This window comes from Carcharhinus amblyrhynchos, chromosome 6, assembly GCF_965287045.1.
Source record: "Carcharhinus amblyrhynchos chromosome 6, sCarAmb.v2.hapA, whole genome shotgun sequence".
NCBI classification, from domain to species: Eukaryota; Metazoa; Chordata; class Chondrichthyes; order Carcharhiniformes; family Carcharhinidae; genus Carcharhinus; species Carcharhinus amblyrhynchos.
This window is the reverse complement of record NC_137329.1, coordinates 25,768,723-25,793,189: the sequence shown is the minus strand read 5'-3', so window position 1 is coordinate 25,793,189 and position 24,467 is coordinate 25,768,723. Positions and strand designations below refer to the sequence as shown.

General features: G+C 44.9%; 1 protein-coding gene across 1 annotated transcript; it reads right to left on the bottom strand.

Moving 5' to 3' along the window:
- Window positions 1-1,420: 1,420 nt before the first annotated feature.
- Window positions 1,421-24,197, bottom strand: dkk3b (dickkopf WNT signaling pathway inhibitor 3b). Its single transcript, XM_080191566.1, has 6 exons — window positions 23,901-24,197; window positions 14,713-14,835; window positions 6,381-6,473; window positions 5,276-5,420; window positions 4,103-4,256; window positions 1,421-2,154 (listed from the first exon to the last, which is right to left on the bottom strand). Exons 1-6 carry the CDS (start codon window positions 24,099-24,101, stop codon window positions 1,917-1,919), a joined length of 954 nt encoding a protein of 317 aa, XP_080047692.1. The 5' UTR covers window positions 24,102-24,197; the 3' UTR covers window positions 1,421-1,916.
- Between the last annotated feature and the right edge of the window lie 270 nt (window positions 24,198-24,467).

Below are 24,467 nucleotides of genomic sequence, written 5' to 3'. Positions count from 1 at the left end.
CAAGAGGTGGCTAGATAGCAGTTGGGGTAAATGTGATCAAAGGTTATGGGGAGAAAGCAGGATTAGACAAATCAGGCATGACAGTGATGAGAGTGGATTAGTTAATCCTCCTCCATACCCTCATAGGAAGTAGAAACCATGAAAGGAAGATCTTTATTTATATGATGCCTTTTACAACTGCAAGACATTCCAAAGTGTAATATTTTGAAACAGTTTGCACTCAGGAGGCTCATTTTGATACAGTGGCATTGTCACTGAATTAGTAATCGAGACACCCAGGCTCAAAGGACTGACTGGCTTCCTCCTATCTTTGTGACTTGAACACGTGGGAGGGTTGGCTGAGTGCACACAAGTCTCAACTCCAACCCATGGGAGGTAGGTGGAGGAAGAAAAGGATTAACAATGTAATCTGCAGGGTTCCCTTGTGTTTAGCCTGCTTGGTTTGGTGGGCTCAGAGTTACAGATTAGAGCCCACTATATGGATCAAAACTGTGGCTCTTGTTGTGGGGAGTAGAGCAATGTTGAAGTAAGATATTAATCTCAAAGTCCAATCTGATCTGATGCTTTGGTCAAAATGGTATGGTTCATCTTTTATCAGGTTGTTGTTCACTAGAGTTAATGGTTTTGAGCAGCTTCACAAATCACAAAGTGAGGGCACATATTAACTCAGCTTTTTCATCTCTAGAGGGACCAAATGAAAAAGAAATTCCATTGATCCTCATTTGGACCCAAATTGGTAGTACTGTGTATTCTGGTCTCCATCTTACAAAAAGAATATGGAGGCACTGGAGAAGATATAAAATCTCTGATATCAGAACAGAGATAATGCTTAAAAACCTCTATGTTTGAATTTGGTTGTTTTGCTCAGAGAAAGACCAAGTTTCTTTTATATTCATTTGTGGAATGTGGACATCACTGCCTGGCCAGCATTTATTGCCCATCCCTACTTGCCTTTGAGAAAGTGGTGGTGAGCTGCTTTCTTGAATCGTTGCAGTCTATGTTCTGTGTGTTAACCACAATGCCATTAGGGAGGGAATTCCAGGATTTTGACCCAGCAACTGCAAAGGAACAGTGATATATTTCCAAGTCAGGATAGTGAGTGACTTGGAGGGGAACTTGGGAGTGCTGGTGTTCCACATATCTGCCACCCTTAGCTGGAAGCAGTTGTGGATTTGGAAGATGCTGTCTAAGGATCTTTGGTGAATTGCTAAGTTGTAGCTTGATATTAGTCTTGAGATAATGAAGGGGCTCAATATGGTAGATGTAGAAATATTTTCACTTGTTGCAAAGTTCAAAAATGTAACAATCAAGAATAAATCTAATAGGGAATTAGGAGAAACATCTTTCCATCAAATATGGTTAAGAGGATGTTCATGTGTTTCTGTGGTGTAGGAATAAGTCACCACAGCATCATCCAGTGTCACAACTGAAAGGTATCCATTTATTGATTACACACATTCATGAAAATATTTTCTGTAGGAAAAGCAGAGAACTATTAGCAGTTAAAGTTTTACTTAAAGCTACTGAAAATAGCAAAGAAGTGAAAATTATTCAGTCAAACCAGACTGAGTCTTCTGTGATACTTCCAATATGACAAACATCCAAAACGTTTCTAGTATTACAATATAAACACTCCAGCCCAATTTATTAACACACCTGGGAGGGAGATACAACACAAGTCACTGAAGAGAGAAGTTACAGTGCAGAGAGAATAAAATTAGAACTACACTTTTTTTTTTAAATGGATTATAAATAAGTAACCCAATTATTAAGCCTCCTTGCTGTGCCTATTACACAGATATGCCCATTACAGAAAGGTCTAGTGAATGAGGGCACATCAGAGACTTGCTTTGGATGTAAAGAGGATAATCAGATCCTGTCCTCTTCCAACACCATCCGTACCCTGTGCAAATAGTCTACACAGTGTCATGTTCCTTTTGTTCTACATTTTCCTTTTTAGAGTAACCATTCACTGCAGCCTGCACCTCTTTAATATCGGGCATCATGGAGGTGTAACTCTCCCCATTTCCAGGACCCTCCAGGGTAACAACGGGAGGAAACAGAACTGCTTCCATTTCCAGATACCGAAGAGTGTCTGTTGTGGATGTTCCCTTCTCAAGATCAGAATCCTTACACACAGACAGTGAGGTTTTACTGAGTGAGAGAGAGAGAAAATGAAAAATGATTTCACCAATCTGTCTGCATAATGTACACAAACATTGACATATAATACATCATCTGATATGCCCTAAAACATGACAAGAACAAGAGTCAACCATTCAGTATTCCTTGTCTTTCAATACTATGAGAAACACCACTGGAATTATAAATAATAATAATTGTTTGAGTTGAGTTGGGGCAGCACAGTGGTTACCGCTGCTGCCTCTCGGCACCAGGGAGCTGGGTTCAATTCCAGCCTTGAGGGATAGAGTTTGCACATTCTCCGTGTGTCTGCGTGATTTTCCTCTGGGTGCTCCAGTTTCCTCCCCTAGTCTAAAGATGTGCACATTATGTGGATTGGCCATGTCCTAAAATGCTTAGGTTAGATGGATTGGCCCTGATAAACGTGTGAGGTTACAGGGATTGATACTCTACTGGAGAGTTGGTGCAGACTTGAAGGGCCAAATGGCGTCCTTCTGCACTGCAGGAATTCTACAGATTTCTCTTACTCAACTTTGTGAAGTGCCTCAAGACCCCCAACACGAGAAACACATTACATCTATGCAAGTTGTTGATGAAACAGATCACTGGCAAATATGTCTAAACAATGATCCAGAGAGATCCAATGACCTGCTGTTGGAATTTGAAATGAATTCAGTCTTTGATTAGAGTGCAACTTTAGTTAAATGTGTTTATTGTCTAAGTTTTTGGTATCTGTCTTTATTAAAGGGAACTTCAAATGATAAGTGAGTCAATATATTACATTGAAAGACAGTAAATCACCTGTAAGGAGTGTTTGGGGTCTTGAACAGGTGAGTAGACAGAAGATAAAAAAGGTGTTAGACATCCTGTGATTGCAGGGGAAAGGTGCTATGGCAAGAAGTGATGGGCATGAAATGGCTGAGGATAATCCTTTGAATGTGGAGGCTGGGGGAAGGGGGTAGAAATTGATAAGAAGAAAAACCCGATTATCATTCTGGAGAGGAGGGAGGAGGTACTGCCCCTGTGACAGTGCAGTGCTCCCCCAGCGTCGCCCCTCCGACAGCTCAGAGGTCCCCCAGCAGAACTCTCCCAGTGCTGTCCCTCCAGCAGTGAGCGATCCCCTATTGCTGTCCCTCTGATAGTGAGGGGAGCTGCACTGCTGCTCCTCTGGCGGTGAATCCCGTCCCCAGTGCTATCCCTCCAACAGTGTAGCACTCCCTCAGAGCCGCTCCACCGGCATCGCAGCACTCCCTCAGTGCTGTGTTGGGAGTGTCAGCCCAGATTATCTGCTCAAGACTCAGGAGTGGAACTTGAACCCACGGACAGTCCAAAGGTGTGCAGGTTAAGTTGATTGGCCGTGCTAAAATTGCCCCTTAGTGTGCCAATATGCTTAGGTTAGCGAGATTAGTGGGTAAAATATGTAGGGATATGGGGGTAGGGCCTGGGTGGGATTGTGGTCAGTGCAGACTCCAATGGGCCAAAGGGCCTCTTTCTGCACTGTAGGGTTCAATGGTTCAGAACTGCTGGTTCAGAGTGCTATCCACTGAACCGACCCAATTGGGCCTGATTTTAACTCTGCATTGAATGTTAAGTAATGCATCGGAAATCATTTACTTTCCTTATTCTTGACAAGTACCTTGTCAATACTTGATCTTACAGAACCTTAAAAAGTCCATCAGAAAGCAAAGTGCGAGTTAAAAGGTCAGGATTAACATATTCCGATGTCAAGTTGCAATCCAAAAGGAGCATGAAGGAGCAGATTTGTTGCTGACAAACACTAGTTTGTAGATGGAAATGATGACCACTGTGTGATGATCCTGCGATATTCGAGGCATAATCTTCAACCCAATTATTTTTGTGGCAAAGACAGGAGGCAACCCAGTGATGATTTTACTCAGTGAGTGAATTAAAGTCAGGCCCATTCTAACACCAAACCAATCCAGGATGCAAAGCCACCTACCTTTCAGGTTGGCACATCAGACCCTCTGAGCAGGGACAGTGCTCCAAAGCTCCTCCTGGCTCCACCTCCCAAGCGATGAGGTCCAGTCGGTGTGTTGGATCATGGCAGGGCTGATCCTTGGTGGATAGTGGGGTGCACACAGGAAACAAGAGATCTGAGTGAAACCAATAGAGACTTTGTGACAGCATCACTGTGATTGTAAAATCAGACAGGATTACAAGCAAAGAACAAATAAAATTACAGCACAGGAACAGGCCCTTCCAACATGCTGCTTAACAAAATAGTCAAACCTCTCGCAACATAATTACCAGCCACTGGTTGCAAGGGCAGGTCAAAGGCTGGGAATTCGGCAGCAAGTAATATCCTCATGCCTCCCCAAAGCCTGCCCACCATCTACAAGACACTAATCAGGATGAGATATCCTCCACTCTATCCAGTGGCTTAAATACTCACTCCATGTGCCATTTACATACAATGACAGCCATGTGTACCATCTACAAGATGCACTGCAGGAACTCACCAAGACTTCTTAGGCAGCACCTTCCAAACCCACAATCTCTACCACCTGGAAGTACAAGGGCAGCATTGGAAACACCTCCAATCACTCACCATCTTGACTTGGAAACATATCACCGTTCCATCACTGTCACTGGGTCAAAATCCTGGCAGCTCCCATCTGCCAGCACTGTGGGTGTACCTACAGTACATGAACTGTAGTGATTCCAGAAGGCAGCTCATCATCACCTTGTCAAGGATAAATATTGACCTCACCAGCAACACTCGTGTGACCATGAAATAATTTTTAAAAGCTGCAGCAAGGTGACACAGCCAGGGGCTAATTACAGGTTGACACAGCCAATCAGGATTTAATACCTGCTTGGGACTGAAACTTTGCAAATTCTCAGCTGCTTAAAAGTCTTCCTCTCCGAGTGTGGAAAACAAAGAGTTTTATTCTTCTCTAGAACAAAGAGCCAGATCCAAGTTAAAGTCACATCTGGTAACAGGGCCATTATCTGAGCTAAGCTGCAGGTTGGACATTACACAAGTTCCTGAACAGAAACTTGTTAGACCTGACAATGTGCTCTCAATATTTTCACATTATGGAAGTCCAGTATAAGAGGGGTTTGGGGGAGAATTAAACAGACTCTCGAGGTTCTGGCGCATGTAACTCACTGGTGTGGAAGGCACAGCAAAGGTTGGCACTGCAGTCACGTTGCTGCTCACAGATGGAGCCACTTTGTCCTTTCACAGCACTCGCTCTGCATTGTCCCCAGATACACAAATGGTCCGAATAACATTCTCCATCTCGAGTGCAATTCTAAAAAAAAAGACATTCAGAATAAATATATGGTCAACGCAATCAGGAAGCTGGCAGGACAAAGGAAGCTTGATGAAAAGTAACCACAGATCATTCACAAGAACACATTTAAAAAAAGTTTACTTATTAGTGTCACAGTATGCTTACTTTAACACTGCAATGAAGTAACTGTGAAAATCCTCTGGACGCCACACTCTGGCACCTGTTCGGGTACACTGAGGGAGAATTTAGCATGGCCAATGTACCGAACCAGTGGGTCTTTTGCAACGTGGGAGGGAATCAGAGCACCTGGAGGAAACTCACACAGACACGGGGAGAATGTGCAAACTCCATACAGTGACCCAATCCGGGAATTGAACCCGATTTCCTGGTGCTGCGAAGCAGTAGTGCTAAACACCGTGCCGCCATTTGTTTTTGGGATATGGGTGACACTGGCAAGGACATATTGATTTCAAAAGGGAACTGGATGAGTACATAACAGAAAAGGAGATAGAAATGCTGAAAGGTAGGGGTGAGACAGATAGAATGGGAGGAGCCCAGTGGATGCTAATAGGTTCACCAGGCCAAATTACCTGTCTTGCTGCTGTATACTCTGGAGTGGTTCTGAGTGGAATAGTCAGCCGCAGATGATGAGCCCAGGGCATTTTAAAATTTGAATTCAGTTTCAAAAATCTGGAAATAAAAATGACCATAAAACTGCCAGATCAACATTAAAAATCCCAAATGGCTCACTGATGTCCCTTTGGAAAGGAAATCTGCTATCCTCGCCCACTCTGGGCTCCATATGTGACGCCAGATCGATATCGATGTTAACCCTGAAATGGTATCTAGCTCACTCCCGGTTGTTCAGGAACACCCACTAGCACCTTCTCAGGGTAACAGAGGACAAACATGAAATACCACTGACTCACATCCCACAGATTAATGTGAAAGGACCACAATATGATTGACAATACTTGCCTCCTTCTGTGCTCTCCGTTGAAGACACTTTGCTTCCAATACGTCTAGCCAACAGAAATGGTCCTTGCTGCAATCCTCATCAACAATACATTCCTATAGGAACACAATTCCATCCATTGTGACATTTTATCTGTGGCTTTGGTTAAAACTCTTCTTCGCGTTTACAGTTAAGCAATCACTGATTATGGTCTGTCAGTGTTTTCCACGACCAACATGTATTGATTCAGCACCTTTAACATTGGAAAAAGTGCCACCAGGTTTCATGGAGGCGATCATCAAACAAGATTGGACATTAAACCACAAGAGGACATATTAGGATAGGTGACCAAAGGCTTGGTTAACTAAGTAGGTTTAAAGATAGAGGGGGTAGACAGAGATTTCCTGAGCTTAGCAGCCAGTGTCTGTGGGAGTTTGCGCATTCTCCCCATGCTTGCGTGGGTTTTCTCCGGGTGCTGCGGTTTCCTCCCACACCCCAAAGATGTGCTATTAGGCTGATTGGAGGTAATAAATTATCCCTAAATTAGTTTCCCTCAATGTGGAATGCCACAGATAAGGGTCATGGGTGGAAGGGAGACTGGTAATGTTAAAATGGCGGCACGGCCTCATTGGGCCGAAGGGCCTGTTTCCCAGGCTGTTTTTCGTTCTTTGTTGACCACCAATGGTGGAGTGTGAGGGAAATCGTGAACCCTCAATAGGCCAGAATTAGAGCATACAAGTATCTCAGGGAATTGGTGGGGCTGGAGAAAGTTACTGAGAAAGGGAGGGATGAAGCCATGGAGGGATTGGAAAAGGTCAACATAAGTCAATAAGCACAGACATGATCAGGGAACAGGACACCGGACGAGCTTTGGTAGCGAGCTCAAGTTATTTAGAGCAAGTAGGTCAGCAAGGACTGCGTAGAAGAATTACAATGTATACTTCATGCAAATATATATTGTAGGTTCAGCACTACAGTATAGGTAGGGATGTCACACAGAACTGAAGTAATTTAGTGACAATCTAGGCGTTGAATGTGAAAAATTCAAAGTTTACAGAAGGACAGGGCTAAATTAACTTGGTGAAATATGAGTCCGCTCTCAGTACAAAGCTTACACAGTCTACAGAAAAGCATTAACCTCCAGGTCACAGAACATCGGTCGTTCAGCTTATTAAACTAAGTTACTGACAAGGAAGTGCCTACAAATGAAAACTGCTCCATTTTATAACAATTAAACTGGTGTTCCATGAGGAACTGATCCCACCATTGTTTTAATATCGGTATCACATTGTCAATAGTTTGCATTTCTTGAACCACCTTAGACATCATTGACACATTCCTTCCAAGCAAATCAAAGCCTAAGTCACTGCGACCTTACAGTCAAGCAGAATAACCCTTGCACACACAGTAAGATCCCATAAATAGCATCAGAAGTAATCTCAGTTGGAGTGATGCTGGTTGAGGGATTAAAACCTGGTTTGGAACATCAGGGAGAACTCCTCTTCTTCGAGTGCATCATGAGATCTTTCACATTCACCTCACAGCGCCAGGGATCTGGATTCAATTCCAGCCTCGGGTCACTGTGCAAATCCCACACACAGTCTCCGCGTGTCTGGGTGGGTTTCCTCCAGGTGCCCCGGTTTCCTCCCACAGTCCAAAGATGTGCAGGTGAGGTTGACTGGTCATGCTAAATTGACCCTAGTGTTAGGGGATTAGCAGGGTAAACGTGTGGAGTTACAGGAATAGGGCCTGGGTGTGTTTGTGGTTGGTGCAGACTCGATGGGCCAAATGGTCTCCTTCTGCACTGTAGTGATTCTATGTTTCTAATAAATATACGAAGGTAATTACACCATGACATGCTTTCATCAGGATTTCCCAATATGAATTTCGATAAAGACACTCACAGGAAATAACAAAATAATGCCAGACTGTGTGACCTTTTAAGATGAAGTCTGAATTAAATTTGCCCATCCACATTCAATTGTCCTGTGATCCGAAATGAATTGGGCTCAACACAGGGATTGAGGGTCTGCAGGAGACCGACTGGCCATCATTGTGAATGACTGATCATGACATTCGCTGTAAAAGATGAAATGTAAAAAGACAGATTTTGCAGTAAGAGAGTCTTTCATGGCCACAGGATGTCCAAACGTGCTGCAAGTCAGCTGTGCTCGGAGGGTCCTGTGCCCTCTTCCTCACACCGGAGTTAGAGGACCGTGGGTTCAAGACCCAGGCTGACACTAGTGCAGTGGGAAAGGAGTGCTGCACTGCTGGAAGTGCCATCTTTCAGATGAGAAGTTAAACAAAGGCCCCAGTCTCCGTCTCCACCCCAATTGGTAGTAGTTGCACAAGCTCTCATGGTAGTTTTCACAGGAGAAACAGGGGAGATCCCCCTGGTGTAGTAACCAATATTTATTCATCAATCAATATCACTAAGTCATCAAAGCTGCTGTTCTGTGGGATCTTGCTGTGCATGTGCTTCACCGGCCTGCTCGGACGACACTCAGGACCTTCTAGAAATACAAGTTATTCCTCACTTCACAGGTATTTTTGCAGTGTAGCCACTGTGGTGAGATGGTAGACAATCTGTGCACAGCAAGCTTCCACTTAAATGGCCAGATTACAAAACGTGTGGGGTCAACTTGGCCAAGGGCGAAAGTACGATCACATTGCCAGGGAAACTCACCCACCCTTCCTTGAAAAGGTGTCACTGGGGGAGGGGGGGGGGGGGGGGGGGGGGGAATGTGTGTGTGTGTGTGTGTGTAGTGACAGGAGAGACACAGGAGCTGGGTTTAATGTCTCATGAGAAAGCCAGTACCTCGAGTGCAGCAGTCCCACAATGCTGCACTGGAATGTTAGCCTAGATTACAAGGTCAAATCTTTATAGTGGGACTTGAACCTGCAACTCGATCTCACGAGCGAGTGCACTGACCACAGCTGTCAAGTGGAATCTGGTCTTCGATAATAGGACAACATAATCTTTTTGATGAATAGATAAGGATTGTGGCTAAACTCAAAACCATTAGTCACAACTTTGCTGACGTTTCCTCCAAATTCAGTCCCTTGGCACCAGTCGACAGAGCTGTTAACCCTCCAGGAATTGAAGATTAACGTAAATGACCCTGTTGTGAAGAAAACCTCAGCAGAAATGTCAGAGGGTGAAACGAAAGCAAATGGTGTTATTTTTATTTTCTTGTTTATTCCTTACCACCTCCAGCATCCAGATGTTCCTTTGACGGTTCAGGGATCAGACTAAAGGCAGGATTGAAGGCAAGGATTGGAAATATCCATCTCCATGACGACAGCACCAGACCGGGGCAATGGATGAGTTCTTGTGGTAAAGAGCTGGCAGCCTCACTGACGTTCCAGCAACAAGCTCTCTGAAAACTAAATTCAAACCAGCTGCCTTCTCCCAGCATGGAGAACACACACACACACACACACACACACACACACACACACACACACACACACACACACAGAGGTGGAGGCGGACGGACCCACATGCGCATACACACAGGTAGAAGGACACACATACAAAAAGAATTTTCTGCCACAAAGCTGGTGTTTAACGGAATATTGGAACTCACTTAAATTATATTCCAGTTCTGAGCCGTCTACTTTTCAACAGATTACAGTCCAGGAAGCTGTTACACAGCATCGCTGCAGGGCAGCAGGTCCTGCCCTTCGCTGTTTCCATCAGTGGGAACTGTTACCAGCATCTCCTCATTGGTCTTTAAATCATTTAATTCTGCAGACCAACATACTAGTTTGAGAGAAATCTCTCATTCATTTTTGAGCGCATCAATTTGGGCGGCACAGTAGCACAGTGGTTAGCACTGCTGCTTCACAGCTCCAGGGACCTGGGTTCGATTCCCAGCTCAGGTCACTGTCTGTGTGGAGTCTGCACATTTTCTCGTGTTTGCGTGGGTTTCCTCCGGGTGCTCCGATTTCCTCCCACAGTCCAAAGATGTGCGGGTCAGGTTGATTGGCCATGCTAAAAATTGCGCCTTAGTGTCCTGGGATGTGTAGGTTAGAGGGTAAATGTGTAGGGATATGGGGATAGGGCCTGAGTGGAATTGTGTTCGGTGCAGTCTCAATGGGCCGAAGGGCCTGTTTCTGCACTGTGGCGTTCTATGATTCTACGAATACTCCTCCTCATTTCCACCATCTCCCAGGTGAGATTGTTCCAGGGACTGATCACTCACAGAAATAATGTTAGAATAAGACAGCTGCCTCGAACAATCTATTCCCCATTCAGTTAGATTATGGTAAATCCGAATCTTAATTTCTCCAATTCCTTTACCAGGCAAATCTCAATCTTGAAAGACCCAAACGGCCCATTTGACGCACTGCACATCACTTTTAAGATTTTAAGAGACTGCCTCATGTATGGCCTGCTTGTCTCCTGCACGCTAAGTTCTATACTGCTGCATGGTCACATACCTTCACAGATTAGAGGAACATTCATTATGTCCCCTTGTTTCGGAATTCTCCACAGGGGGAATCATCTCTTGGTATCTACTCCACCAAACTGTTTCAAATACCTCACTGAGAGGCACCTCCTAAAATCAGTCTGATCTTTGCAATCAATCCTCAATTTAACTCTTGAACCCTAGTGTAAATCTCTGTGAGAGTCATCCAAGGTCCAGACATCAAGTTATTCCAGATGGGGTCCAACCAAGTATCTGTACAATGGAACCATAAATTCCCTCTGTTATATTCCAGCCTCAATGAGAAGAGGCAACACTCCATTAGCTTTAATAATTCTTCGTCAGAGAGTTACCCAGCCTCAAAACGTTGGCTCTGTTCTCCCTCCACAGATACTGTCAGACCTGAGATTTTCCAGCATTTTGTTTTGGTTTCAGATTCCAGCATCCACAGTAATTTGTTTTTATTTACATTAGCCTTCTTGACCATACCTGGCTTTTGGCATTTAAATATTTGTGTAGCCAAGTTCTCATATCTTTCTGCCTCTCAACAATCCCTATTTTCTCACCATTTATAAAATGCTCTCAGGCAATTAAAACATTTAATTAAAAGAATTAATAGTCTATGAAATAATGAGAGGCATAGATCAGATAGTCAATGTCTTTTCCCAAAGGTAGGGGAGTCTAAAACTAGAGGGCATAGGTTTAAGGTGAGAGGGGAGAGATATACAAAAGGATCCAGACAGGCAACTTTTTCCCCACACACAAGGTGGTGAGTATCTGGAACAAACTGCCAGAGGTAAGAGTAGAGGCGGTACAATTTTGTCTTTTAAAAAGCATTTAGACAGTTACACGGACAAGATGGGTATAGGGGAATATGGGACAGAAGCAGGCAATTGGGACTGGCTTAGTGGTTAAAAAAGGGGCGACATGGACAAGTTGGGCCGGAGGGTCTGATTCCATGTTGTAAATCTCTGACTTTATGGGAATCACGTGGGAAGGCGGAGTTGAAGGTTATTTATTTTGTTGAATGCCCATCAGGCTCGAAGGGTCAAATGGCCTTCGTCAAAGAACAGCAAATTGATTCAGAGAAACCAGCTTAAAATCTAATACCAGCATCAAAACAAAGAGTCAACAGGAGTATCAGACACTGGGAAGGGTTTACTGAGGAGCTTGCGCGAAGAATTGCTTAGAACAGACATTCAATCCAGTCTAAACAGATGGAAATGAAGGTTCAACCCTCTGGTTGCTGCTGCAAGGCTCCACATCAAACAGGGACTCTCCGTCCCCTGACTATGAATCATCAAACTACAAATTAGAACAAGATGTTGACATGAGACATATTCCGTGACAGACCTCAGATTGTTGTTCCAGGAATGGGCGAGGTGAACATCAACAAATATGTAAAAGTTACTGCGCTCACCGCAAAACAGTCCTGAAAATTTTACTCTATTGTTCAGACATATCGTAAGCATCCAGGCTACCTGCTACCAACAACTGTACAGTGCCCCTGTGGAACCAGGCTTCAAGCTTAAATTGAACGTTGCACGTTCAAGTTTGCTGATGACGCTCCAGCTGGAGGCACAACAAGTTCTGTACAATCATTTCTGGCAGTTAATAAAAGATACTCAATATAATCTGTGATGAGACAGTCAAAACTACAGCACTCTGGAGAGTTGGGTGGGCCCACACCAGGCTGAGCAATAGGTTTGATTATTTTCTTTTTAAAAACAAAGTCCAGTGCACAAAGAACAAAGAAAATCACAGCACAAGAACAGGCCCTTCAGCCCTCCAAGCCTGCACCAACCATGTTGCCTGACTTAACTAAAACCCCCTACCCTTTCGGAGACCGTATCCCTCTATTCCCATCCAATTCACGTATTTGTCAAGACGGCCCTTAAAAGTCACTACAGCAATCTGGGGAACGGGGGTGGTCCCACACCAGACTGAGCAATAGGTTTGATTGTGCTGGACGAGGAGGGAGACTTGGACTTGTGCCAGTGCAAAGTGATTTGGGTGCCTAGGCACATGTTCATCACCTTGGAATACAAAGAGGAGGATGAAAAACTCTAGTTGTTCAGAACCTTGAGGCCAGGCCCCCTCCGGAGTAACTGTGCTGTGTTCTGGGCACCACCCCTGAGGACAGTAATATTCTCTTTGGGGAGGGTACAGCACAGCCTCAGCATAACAATCCTGGGGTGAAAGGGCGACAATATGAACGGCACGGTGGCACAGTGGTTAGCACTGCTGCCTCTCGATGCCAGGGATCTGGGTTCAATTCCAACCTCAGGCCACTGTCTGTGTGGAATCTGCACATTCTCCCCGTGTGCGCGTGGGCTTCCACTGGGTACTCTGGTTTCCTCACACAATCCAAAGATGCGCGGGTTAGGTTGGCTGGCCATGCTAAACTGACCTTCAGTGTCAGAGGGATTTTATTTTATTCCCAGATTATTCAAACCAAATCCAAATTCTCAAACTGCTCTGTTAGGGTGTGAACTTGTTCTGTGGATTAACAATCCAATGGTTTGGCAAGGTAAACACGAGTAATTCTAGCATTTCTTTTCAGATTTCCGGCATCTGCAGTATTTTGCTTTTGAATTAAGTGGGTAAATGGGGTCGAGGTACAGAGCAGTCACGATTGAATCGAGACTCGAGGGGCTGAATGGACAACCCTGTTCTTAATCTCCATCAATGTTGAGTTGCTGATATGAAAGGACCAATTTAGGAATTGCCCACTAGTTAGATGACACCATGAATCTTTCCAAATCTGTGGGCGCAACACAAACAGAACAAACACCCCCACTCCAAAATCAAAATGAAAATCTGAGTAAAGCCCAGATTTTGAGAGGCTCTAATACCCATGGACTGAAACCACACTCAATAAAGCTGAACAGAATTCAGGTTCCACACTCAGTGCAGTACCAAAAGAGCACTGCATTGTCAAAGGGGCTGTAAAGAGCTTCAGGCTTTCCCTAGGTCATGAACGATGCTATAGAAAAGGTTCTTTTTAAAAAAAAAACTAAATCAAAACATTTAGGGACTGATAATGCAGACGACTGCTGTCCACGAGGTCTTGAGTTGAAACCAAGAATGCAGTGGAGGTTTACGAGCTTGTGGTTATCTGACGTGCTTTTCGCAAGTTGGCCCAAGGCTGAGACTTTTTAACGTTATTATTGGACGGGAGCCATCGTGACTTGAATCACATTTTCCAGACATGGGCAACAGAAAATTGAGCTTGGAAAGCATCTTGCACAGCCTGACAGGAAAAAAAAAACAGAGCCAAGCCCGAGAAACACAACTTTGAAAGCTCCCCCCGATCCTGAGTGTTTCCACAGAGAGGAGATGATGGATCATGTGCGGTGTGAGCGCGAGAGCCAGAGTCAATCTAGGGAGGGCAGGGCTTGAAGTCTATTCGGAAATGGTTAAAATCCACTCAAAACGAGAAGGGGGAAGTTTGGATTTATGCAGGACTTTTCACCACCCCAGGATGTCTCAATACTGGCTTGGGTATGGCTTGGTTACTCTTCAAAATACTGCAATGGGTTCATTTACATCCGGTTGAGCAGATTTAACACCTCGCCCAAAACACAGCACTTCCAACAGTGCAGCCCTCCCTCAGTATTGCACTGGGATGTTAACCTTGATTACTGTGTTTGCAGCCCTGGAGTGAGACTTGAATCCAGAACTTTTCAACTGAGTCCTACCAACCGAGCCAGCTCCAGAGTCCTACCAACCGAGCCAGCTCCAGAGTCCTACCAACCGAGCCAGCTCCTGTGCTGTACGCTGCTAGGGCACAACTCACCATGACCTGGATTTCTTGTGCAGAAGGGAAACTGGCCTTCAAGAGCCAGCCTCAATACCAAAACCAGCAACTTGAACCCAAACCCTGCACTCTCGAGCAGGTTAACATTTACAGTTCGCTTACCTTCCTGACTTGCTGCAGTGGGCGGGGGGCCAGCTTTCTTGCCGTGGAGGGCGCGTTGGATTTGTCGTAGTTATCAGACACTCTCTCCAGATCACGTAACATTCTCCCTTGCTTCAACTCCATCTGCAATTAAATCCAGAAAGCAAATCCCTGGCTTTAGGATCAAGGTCAGGTTTGCAGACTTGGCCTGTGTGTCCACTGAGTTTGAACAGCAGAGAGATAATTGCTTCACCCATCTAGAGCACTGCTACATTAACACTAGCTGCTTACAACAATAACTTGCATCTATATAACATCCCCTGGCACACCATATTGCTGCAAGGTGCGTACCAGGGGACATTACTAAGCATCTCAACATAGAGAGATTAGGAAGATTGGCTAAATATTGAATCAAAGAGCTAGGTTTTAAGGAGTATCTTATAAGGGGTAGAACGAGAGAGGGACAGAAAGAGTGAAACAGAGATAGTGATGCAAGAGGTTTAGAGTGGGAGAGGTTAGTGCTTAGTTGGCTAGAGGAACAGCTCCCAATAGTAGGGTGATGAAAATCAGGAATGTTTAAGAGGCAGCATTAGACGAATGTAGAAATTCCTTAGAATTGTTTGACAAACCGTATGAAAATTAAAAGCTTTCAATAACATCTACACCTATTTAGAAAGTGCTGCATTGGTCTGGACTTAACTCCATTTCTCTCTCCACACATGCTGCCAGACCTGCCAAGTTTATCCAGCGCTTTCTCTTTTTCTCTTAGTTATACTTAATCCGGTAAATTCAAGGGAACATAAAGAGGAATCTGAACAAGGCTTTGAAAATGATCAGAGAATTGATGGATAGAGAGAAACTATTTCTTCTGGTGGGAGAGATCAGAACAATTTTAAAAATCAGGGTTAAAAAGTACAAGGGGGTGAAATCAATCACTTCCACATAAAAGCGCAGCAGAAATCTGGGACATGATCACCTTCATTGCCTGAGAGCAGTTAAGAGTCAACCACATTGTTGTGGGTCTAGAGTCACATGTAGGCCAGGTAAGAGCTGCAAATTTCCTTACCCAAACGGACATTAGTGACCCAGATGGGTTTTTATGACAGTGGTTTTGCGGTTATTAAACTTTTAATTTCACATTTTTTAAAAAATTGAATTCAAATTTCACCATCTGCCGTGGTGGGATTTGAATCCAGCAAAACAACTGCCAGCAATCCCTTAATCTGTACCTCTCTTCTGTCATTCGCGCATTCTGGACACTTAATGAACACTTTTAGCACCTCCTTAAACCTTCTGTATCCTGATTCACATTCCCTTTGTCCCATTCCACCACCCACCCCCATCCCCAGTGTAAACATTATTCTCTTTGCTCTCAGCTCTGACAAAGGGTCATCTAGACTAAAAACGTTGGCTCTATTCTCTCCCCACAGACATCAGACCTACTGAGATTTTCCAACATTTTCTGTTTTGATCCCCAGAGCGTGACGCTGGGTCTCTGAATTATGAGTCCAGCAGCAAAACCACTACACCACAGCCTCCCTGTGAAATCCCTGCCTTCTCATCCTTGCCCTCGCCTGAGGTGACCCTCAGGTTCAATCACCACCAGACAGACAGCGCTCGCTCTCTCAGAAGATTTTCATTTCCTGTACTCCACCCCCGCGCGCTCATATTATTAGTCTTGGCAATTTTCAGGCATCAAAATAGGATCAATGTGAGAACGTTTGGGAAGCACTGCTGTAGTTATGAAAGCAGATCCAAGACTGGGAATTCTGCAGTGAGTAACTCGCCTACTGACCCTCACTCCCCAACCTCCTCCTCCTTTTAAAGCCCATCCACCCTCAACCCAGTGACGTCAAAGCAGTAGATTATATGATTAAGGCAACGGATGATAATCTTGACTTTTTGGCACAGAATTTCAGTGCTTATACTGCTGAATTGCAGAGTAATGATAGGAAGCTCGATGAAGCAGAGGAAAGAATCTGTATTGACGAGAACGTAGTTTCCTCAGTTGGGGCCCACTTCCAACCCTGCGAAAATCCGCTAAATGCTGACCGGTTTGGAGAGTCAGGGCTGGAGGAGGAGTATCGGCATGCCCAGCTTTCCAGGAGCCGAGAGCAAGCTCCCAGCTAAACGTTCCGAGAAGTGGCTACCACGTTTTCTTAATCTCGACACAAAAGCTGGGCAGATTAATCTTGAAGGGACACGTCAAATCCAGATTGAGGCCTGACCCCTGGCTGGTGACCACATGTTTTCATCGCTTCAGTCACAGAGATTTGAATGAAGCTGGAAAGCATCTGGAAGTTATCAAAATGCAGTTTGTTCTGCTTTGTCTTGCTATAGAGAGGGTGACGTCTGATGTATCCTTAAGGTGTTCAACAATCCCATGTCGATTCTCAGAGGCTATTTCCCAGGGCCGAGATGGTGTCTATGAGAGGACACAGGTTTTAAGGTGTTGGGGAGTAGGTACAGAGGAGATGTTTTTCACTCAGAGGGTGGTGGGTGTGCGGAATCGGCTGCCGGTGGTGGTGGAGACGAATTCGTTAGGGTCTTTTAAGAGACTTCTGGATGAGTACATGGGATTTAATGGGGTTGAGGGTTATAGGTAGGCCTGGTAGGTAGAGATATGATCAGAGCAACTTGTGGGCCAAAGGGCCTGTCTGTGCTGCAGTTTTTTTATGTTCTATGTGGCATCTTTCACACTTTCAAGGCTTATCTGTGTGGTGTCATTGTGGGGAGGTCGGCGGGTGGTCTGGTGTAGAGGTTGTGGGTATGGCCCAATAAGTCTTCACAGTCAGTAAGGAAAACCCCCTTAGAATTCTTAGTGTTGCATAGTTTGTTTCTGTATTTTTGTTATTTTGGGGTCAAAGAATCTCTGATGGATCTTAGACAGAGAACTTATCCCGGGAAAGGTCACTGTTTTGTATCAATGGCACTCTTGGAGGAAGTACGCTTTGGTGGGCTTCGAATCACAGTGAGAGAATCTTTGGCTGATCAGCCTTTATTACACCGGCGGCACAGTGGTTAGCACTGCTGCCTCACAGTGCCAGGGACCAGGATTCAATTCCCAGCTTGGGTCACTGTCTGTGCAGAATCTGCACATTCTCCCCGTGCCTGCATGGGTTTCCTCCCACAGTCTGAAAGCTGTGCTGGTTAGGTGCACTGGCCATGCTAAATTTATCCTTAGTGTACCTGAACAGGCACCAGAGTGTGGTGACTAGGGGATTTTCACAGTAACTTCATTAGTGTTAACGTAAGCCTACTTGTAATACCAAACTTAAACTTTATTCTATATTATCCTTGACTGATGAGCTTTTAGTGACAATTGTTGACAGTTTCACCATCACCATTTCAGAGTCTCGTATTTCAATTCTAAAATTTTCTATTAATTGAATTTAAGTTCCACCAGCTGATGTGGTAAGATTTGAATTCATGCCCCCATGAAAATTATCCTGGGATGACTAGTCCAGTGACATTACCACAATGCCACCTATCTAGTGCCTTTAGACCAGTCTGTAAATACAGAGAACAGAATGGCGCTTAGTACCCAAAACATGGTCTAACCACGGTGCTATCAACCATTCCAACCATTCCCAATCTCCAACATTCCCATCACTTATTTTAATACAAGTATCCTCTCTACATGGAAGGGCTTGACTAACTACACAAGGTGAATAAGTTTACATTTCACTCTGATCCCCTGTGGTGCAAAGTTTCTTCCAGGAAACTCTGGCTTGCTGCCTGAAGTTTTAGGAAGTTCTCTGTTGAAAAGATGTCTCTTTGTACACATTAACATTCCTGACTGACGCAAGTTGAGTTAACTTTTTCCATCTCCAGCTGGAATATACAGCTTGCAGCTTAACATCCCATGAGTTCATCGACTTACTAACAGGTAATACTGACCATATATCTGTTGCAATGTTTGACAGCACACAACAGGCCATTAAGCCCAAATGGTCTATGCCAGTTTTATACCCCACATGAACCTCCTACAACTTTACTTCAGCCCATAGCATCAACGCATCCCTCCCATTCTCTCTCATATGTCTATCCAACTTCCCTTTAAATGCATCAATGACATTCACCTCAACTACTCCTTGTGGTAGCAAGTTCCACACTCTAACCGCTCTGGGACAAAGGAGTTTCTCTCAAATTCACCGTTGGATTTATTATATTTATGGTCTCTAGTTCTGACCTCCCTGACCCTTAAAGGCCTCTTGTCAAGTCATCCATCAAGCCTTTACTCTTCCAGAGTAAAGCTCTCCATCCTGCTAAAACTTTAATTCATTAATGGATGTGGGCATCACTGGTTGGCCAGCATTCATTGCTAATCCCTAATAGCCCTTGAGAAGGTGGTGGTGAGCTGCCTTTTGGAATCGCTGCAGTCCATGTGGTTAGGCATACCCACAGGGCTGTTAGGGAGGAAGTTCCAGGTTTTTTACCGAGTGAAAGAACAGCAATTATAGTTCCAAGTCAGGCTGATAAGTGACTTGGAGGGGAATTTCTAGGCAGCATTCCCATAAGTCTTATGCCGTTGTCCTTCTTGATGGTAGTGGCCATGGGTTTGGAAGGTGCTGTCCTGAGCGAGTTCCTGCAGTGCACCTCATAAACGATACACACTGCTGCCACTGCTTATGGATGAGTCCCAATCAAGCGGGTTGCTTTGTCCTGAATGGTGGTGAGCTTCTCGAGTGCTGTTGGTGCTGCACTCATCCAGTCAAGTGGAGAATATGCCATCACATTCCTGACTTGTGCCTTGGAGCTGATGGACAGTCTTTGGGGAGCCAGGAGATGTGTTATTCACTGCAGGATTCCTAGCCTCTGACCTGTGTTTGAAGCCACAGTATTGCATGAGTTTGTGATCAATGATAACTGCCAGGATATTGATAAATGATTCTCCCAATGGGGAGTTACACCTCCCCCCCCCATTTCCTTTGCTAGGGTTCCGCAATGCCACACTCAGTCAAATGCTGCCTTGATATCAAGGGCTGTCACTCTCGCCTCTGGTGTTCAACTCTCCTGTCCACGTTTGAACTAAGGCTGCACCTTTCCCAATCTCTGAAATTTGGCGTCTTCCCTACAATTTTATTTGCACCTTCTCCGGTGTGCCTATACTATTTTGATAGTGAACAGAATCGTGTTCTACACTCCACAGGCAATCTAGCCAAATTTAATGTTTCTTCTTTTTTTCAAATTCTATTGCTCTAGAAATGAGCTCCCAGTGTTTTGTTTGCTTTTAGTCAATTGCCTCATTAATCTTTTAGTGATTTGTCTGTGCCACCAGACACTCACTCCTGCTCCTCTGATACCATTTTAAACAGAGTTCCCATGTTGTGTGTGGCTATTATATTGTGGCAGCAGTTTGTCTGAAGGCAGCTACTCTGCTTATTACTCCAAGCTTGGTGGTCTTACATTTCAGGTGCTTATTAAAAACCTCCCATTTTTCAACTTCAATGGGCAACACGATAAAGAAAAAGAATGTGGGAGATTTCCTGTTGCCTCTCTCGTGTATGCTTAGAGAAAGTACAAGTCCTGTTCCCAATGGACTGTTCCCACGGCTGTAAGCAACTTTTGTCCCTCAAGTGTCCAGCTCTTCCACCATTGCACTGACAATGTGCTGGCTCTGTCTTTTTCTGATGTTCAGAATCACCCCACCCCCCCCCCACCAAAAGGCCTGGGGCAATTTGTGCAGACAGACAGGGATGATCATCCCCTCACGTCTCAAATGACCCTACTACCCTTGAATTCCTGCTACTTAAACACAGCACCTCATGTCCATCTATATTGAAATTATTTTGCATTAGAGAAACAATCAGCCCTGTGGGACAGAGAGGGGCATCTGTGAATGAACTACCATCGGATTGAAGCCTTGTGAGAATTGCGATCAGGATTTATAGCTACTGCAGTCAAGCAGACTATGTCATTATTTAATAATGACAACCATCTTAACTATGCTTTGTAAACATAGCACTTAATTCAACTTGAAATGCACCTCGAATTTTATTAGGTTCAGAAGCAAGGAACCACATTAATCTAGAATTCCCTTCAGATGAGTAAATGTCAAACGCAACCGAGATCCTTGATGTTAGTTATTTTAACAACTTGTAATCTCACCATGAAGTTTCTTATTAAACATTCCTAAATCCCCAGTTCAAAAATACTAAGAGTTGTTTTAAGATAGTTAAAAGATTAATTTTTTTTAAAAAAAGACAACATTTTAAAAGACGATAGCATGGTGGCACAGTAGCAAGCACCTGCCTCAGCGCCAGGGACCCGGGTTCAATTCAGGCCTTGGGGGACTCAGAGCCCTACAGTCCAGAAAGAGGCCCTTCGACCCATTGAGTCTGCACCGACCACAACCCCACCCAGGCCCTGCCCCCATATCCCTACACATTATACCCACTAATCCCTCTGACCTACGCATCCCTGGACACTAAGGGGCAACTTCTTAGCATGGCCAGTCAACCTAACCCACACATCTTTGGACTGTGGGAGGAAACTGGAGTACCTGGAGGAAACCCACGCTGACATGAGGAGAATGTGCAAACTCCACACAGACAGTGTCCCAAGCCGGGAATCGAACCCAGGAGCTGTGAAGCAGCAGTGCTAACCACTACGCTACCGTGCTGCCAACTGTGTGGAGTTTGCACATTTTGCACGTTCTCCCCCGTGTCTACATTGGTTTCCTCCAGATGCTCTGGCTTCCTCCCACTCTCCAAAGCTGTGCAGATTAGATGCATTGACCATGCTAAATTGCCCCTTTGTGTCCCAAGATGTTTAGGATAGATAGACCAATCACGGTAAAAGTGTGGGATTACAAGGATAGGATGGGAGGGCCTGGGTAAGATACTCTGTCAGAGTTGGTGCACAATGGGCTGAATGGACTCTTCTGAACTGTAGGGATTTTATGATTTCAGAGACAGTTGCAAAAGATCATGACTATTGAAATTCCTGTCCTCCTAATCTCCAGGCCTACACGCTGCCAATATCTCTACTCTTCCAAATCTTGTTCCTCACAAATTGAATTTAGATCAGCTTAAACAACTTGCATTAATATAGCACCTTTAGCATAGTAAAAAGATCCCAGCAGCGTTAACCAATAAAATTCACCTCAGTCACATTAATGAGATACAAGACCAGTTGATCTAACATTTGGTCACAGGAGATAGGTTTTAAGCAGCATCTTAATTTAAAAGGTTCAGAGACAGAATCCTAGAAATTAGGATCGACACAGCTGAATGGTGGAGTGATGAAAACCTGGGACTCTCCAAAGACCAGAACTCGAGGAGTCCGGATACCAAGGGTTGTAGGAGAATCAGAGATAGGAAGGAAGATCCTGGAGGATTCTAATGGGAGGAAGAGAATTTTAAATTTGAGATGTTAGTGAACTAGCAGTCAGTAGAACCTTGAACAATCAACAAGGTTGTTCATTATTAGAAAAGTCACTTCCTTTACTTTTAATATAACTAATTGAACTTCCAAGAATGAAAAAAATCTCATTCATCCAAAATCTGTAGGTGGCACAGTGGTTAGCACTGCTGCCTCACAGCACCAGGGACCCAGGTTTGATTCCTGGTTTGGGTCACTGTCTGTGAGGAGTTTGCACATTCTCCCTGTGTCTGCATGGGTTTCCTCCCACAGTCCTAAGATGTGTGGGTTTAGGTGCATGAGAAATGTTAAATTGCCTCTTAGTGTCAGGGGGCCTAGCTAGGATAAATGCATTAGGTTAGGAAATAGGACCCAGTGGGATCGAGATTGGTACAGACTCAATAAGCCGAACGGTCTCCTTCTGCACTGCAAGATTCCATGAAAACCCCGCAATTTCCCTCATAGGCAACGGTGCAGAGGGACCTCGGGGTCCTTGTATATGAGTCGCAAAAACCCAGCTTGCAGGTACAGCAGGTGGTCAGGAAGGCTAATGGGATGCTGGCCTTCATAGCGAGGGGGATTGAACATAAAAGTAGGGAGGTCTTGCTGCGGCTGTATAGGGCATTGGTGAGGCCGCAGCTGGAGAACTGTGTGCAGTTTTGGGCGCCGTACTTACGCAAGGATATTTTGGCCTTGGAGGGAGTGCAGAGGAGGTTTACTAGGCTGATACCGGAGTTGAGGGGATTGAGCTATGAGGAGAGGCTGAATAAACTGGGCTTGTACTCGTTAGAGTTTAGAAGAATGAGGGGAGATCTCATTGGGACATATAAGATGATGAATGGGATGGATAGGATAGAGGTGGAAAGACTCTTCCCGCTCAGAAGGGACAGTAGGACTAGGGGGCACAGCCTCAAGATAAAGGGGGGGGCGGTTTAGAACAGAGTTGAGGAGGAACTTCTTCAAAGGGTGGTGAATCTCTGGAATTCTCTGCCCGTTGAAGTGGTGGAGGCTGCCTCGCTAAATATTTTTAAGATGTGGGTTGATGGGTTTTTGATAAGAGAGGGGATTAAGGGTTATGGGGAGAGGGCGGGAAAGTGGAACTGAGCCACGACAGATCAGCCATGATCTTATTGAATGGTGGGACAGGCTCGAAGGGCAAGATGGCCTACTCCTGCTCCTATTTCTTATGTTCTTAAAGCATTGAGTCCTGTAGATTTAACCAAGTTTGAATACTTGTGTAAAGTTCGGAGGATGTAAAAATGATTCAAGACAATAAACCAGAGAAACAGATTTTGTAAGCAAATAATGAACCCAACTATTTTCTAAAACTTTGCACGAATCCCTCTTCTGCCAACGTACAAATTCTAAACAGAGAGAGTTGTTTAGGAGAGAGCCAAATATATGAAAATGTTATGAAATTTAACATCGGCTTTCTTGCAGCATCAATCCTGTCTGACCGATTCCTGATTAGTAAAGAGGTGAATTTAATAATTAAAAGCTGAGGTACAGTTACAGATTCGCCAACTTCTCGATGTAGGTGAATTGTTCTTATGTGAAGGATTGACGTTTGCAGGTTTTAAAGCTTATTAGCGTCACGAGTAGGCTTATATTAACACTGCAATCAAGTTACTGTGAAAATCTCCTAGAATAATATCTTACGGAGAATCTCAGCACAGGGGAGACTGGCTGACTGATGCTGTACAAACTAATACAGACTTTGCAAGAATATATACAGATTTGATTAACAGAGCCTGCAGTCCCCGCACTGTTTGTTACACGGTGTATCTGGAGAGTTTGTATTTGGAGAGTTGTCTCAATGCAGAAGAAATGAAGGGATTATTCACCTCACGGGCTGCTCCTTGCAGCTTTTGCTGTGTGTCCTCCATCAGCTCCTCCAGCTCCTGGAACATTTCCTTCAGACTCGCCTGCTCCAGATGGTCTGCAACATCTCCCAGGGACGGCTCACTCAATACAGCCGGGTTGCAGCGAGCAGAGGCGGACAGGGTCAGCAGCAGCAGCGCGGGGCGAAGGCTAAAGCTTGGCATGGTGCACCGTTCACCGGCTCCTCTCCTCTCTAACCCCCGGGCTGCTGCACCCTCCGCTCCCGGCTCCGCTCCTCGCGAACCCCAGGCTGCTGCTCCCGGATTCCCGGGACGGCCCCGCGCTTCCGGGTTCCCCGGGACTCGCCTCCTCCCTCTCCGCCAATCAGCTACTCCGCTGGAGGCTCCGCGTGCGCTAAACTTCCCGCCAAACCCAAGTTTCTGCACAATGCAGAATTTGCAGCAATATGCAGAGAGTTTGCAGCAACATGCAGGGAGTTTGCAGTAACATGCAGGGAGTTTGCAGTAACATGCAGAGAGTTTGCAGCAATATGCAGAGCGTTTGCAGTAACGTGAAGACAGTTTGCAGTA

Excerpts from the sequence above, each read along its gene's own strand:
- dkk3b (XM_080191566.1), bottom strand. The coding sequence starts at position 24,101 with ATGCCAAGCTTTAGCCTTCGCCCCGCGCTGCTGCTGCTGACCCTGTCC. Across the intron at positions 5,421-6,380 it reads AACGGAGAGCACAGAAGGAG|AATTGCACTCGAGATGGAGA; the intron begins GCAAGTATTGTC and ends CTTTTTTTTTAG. Across the intron at positions 4,257-5,275 it reads TTGCTGTGCCTTCCACACCA|ATCTCTTGTTTCCTGTGTGC; the intron begins GTGAGTTACATG and ends GGTTTCACTCAG.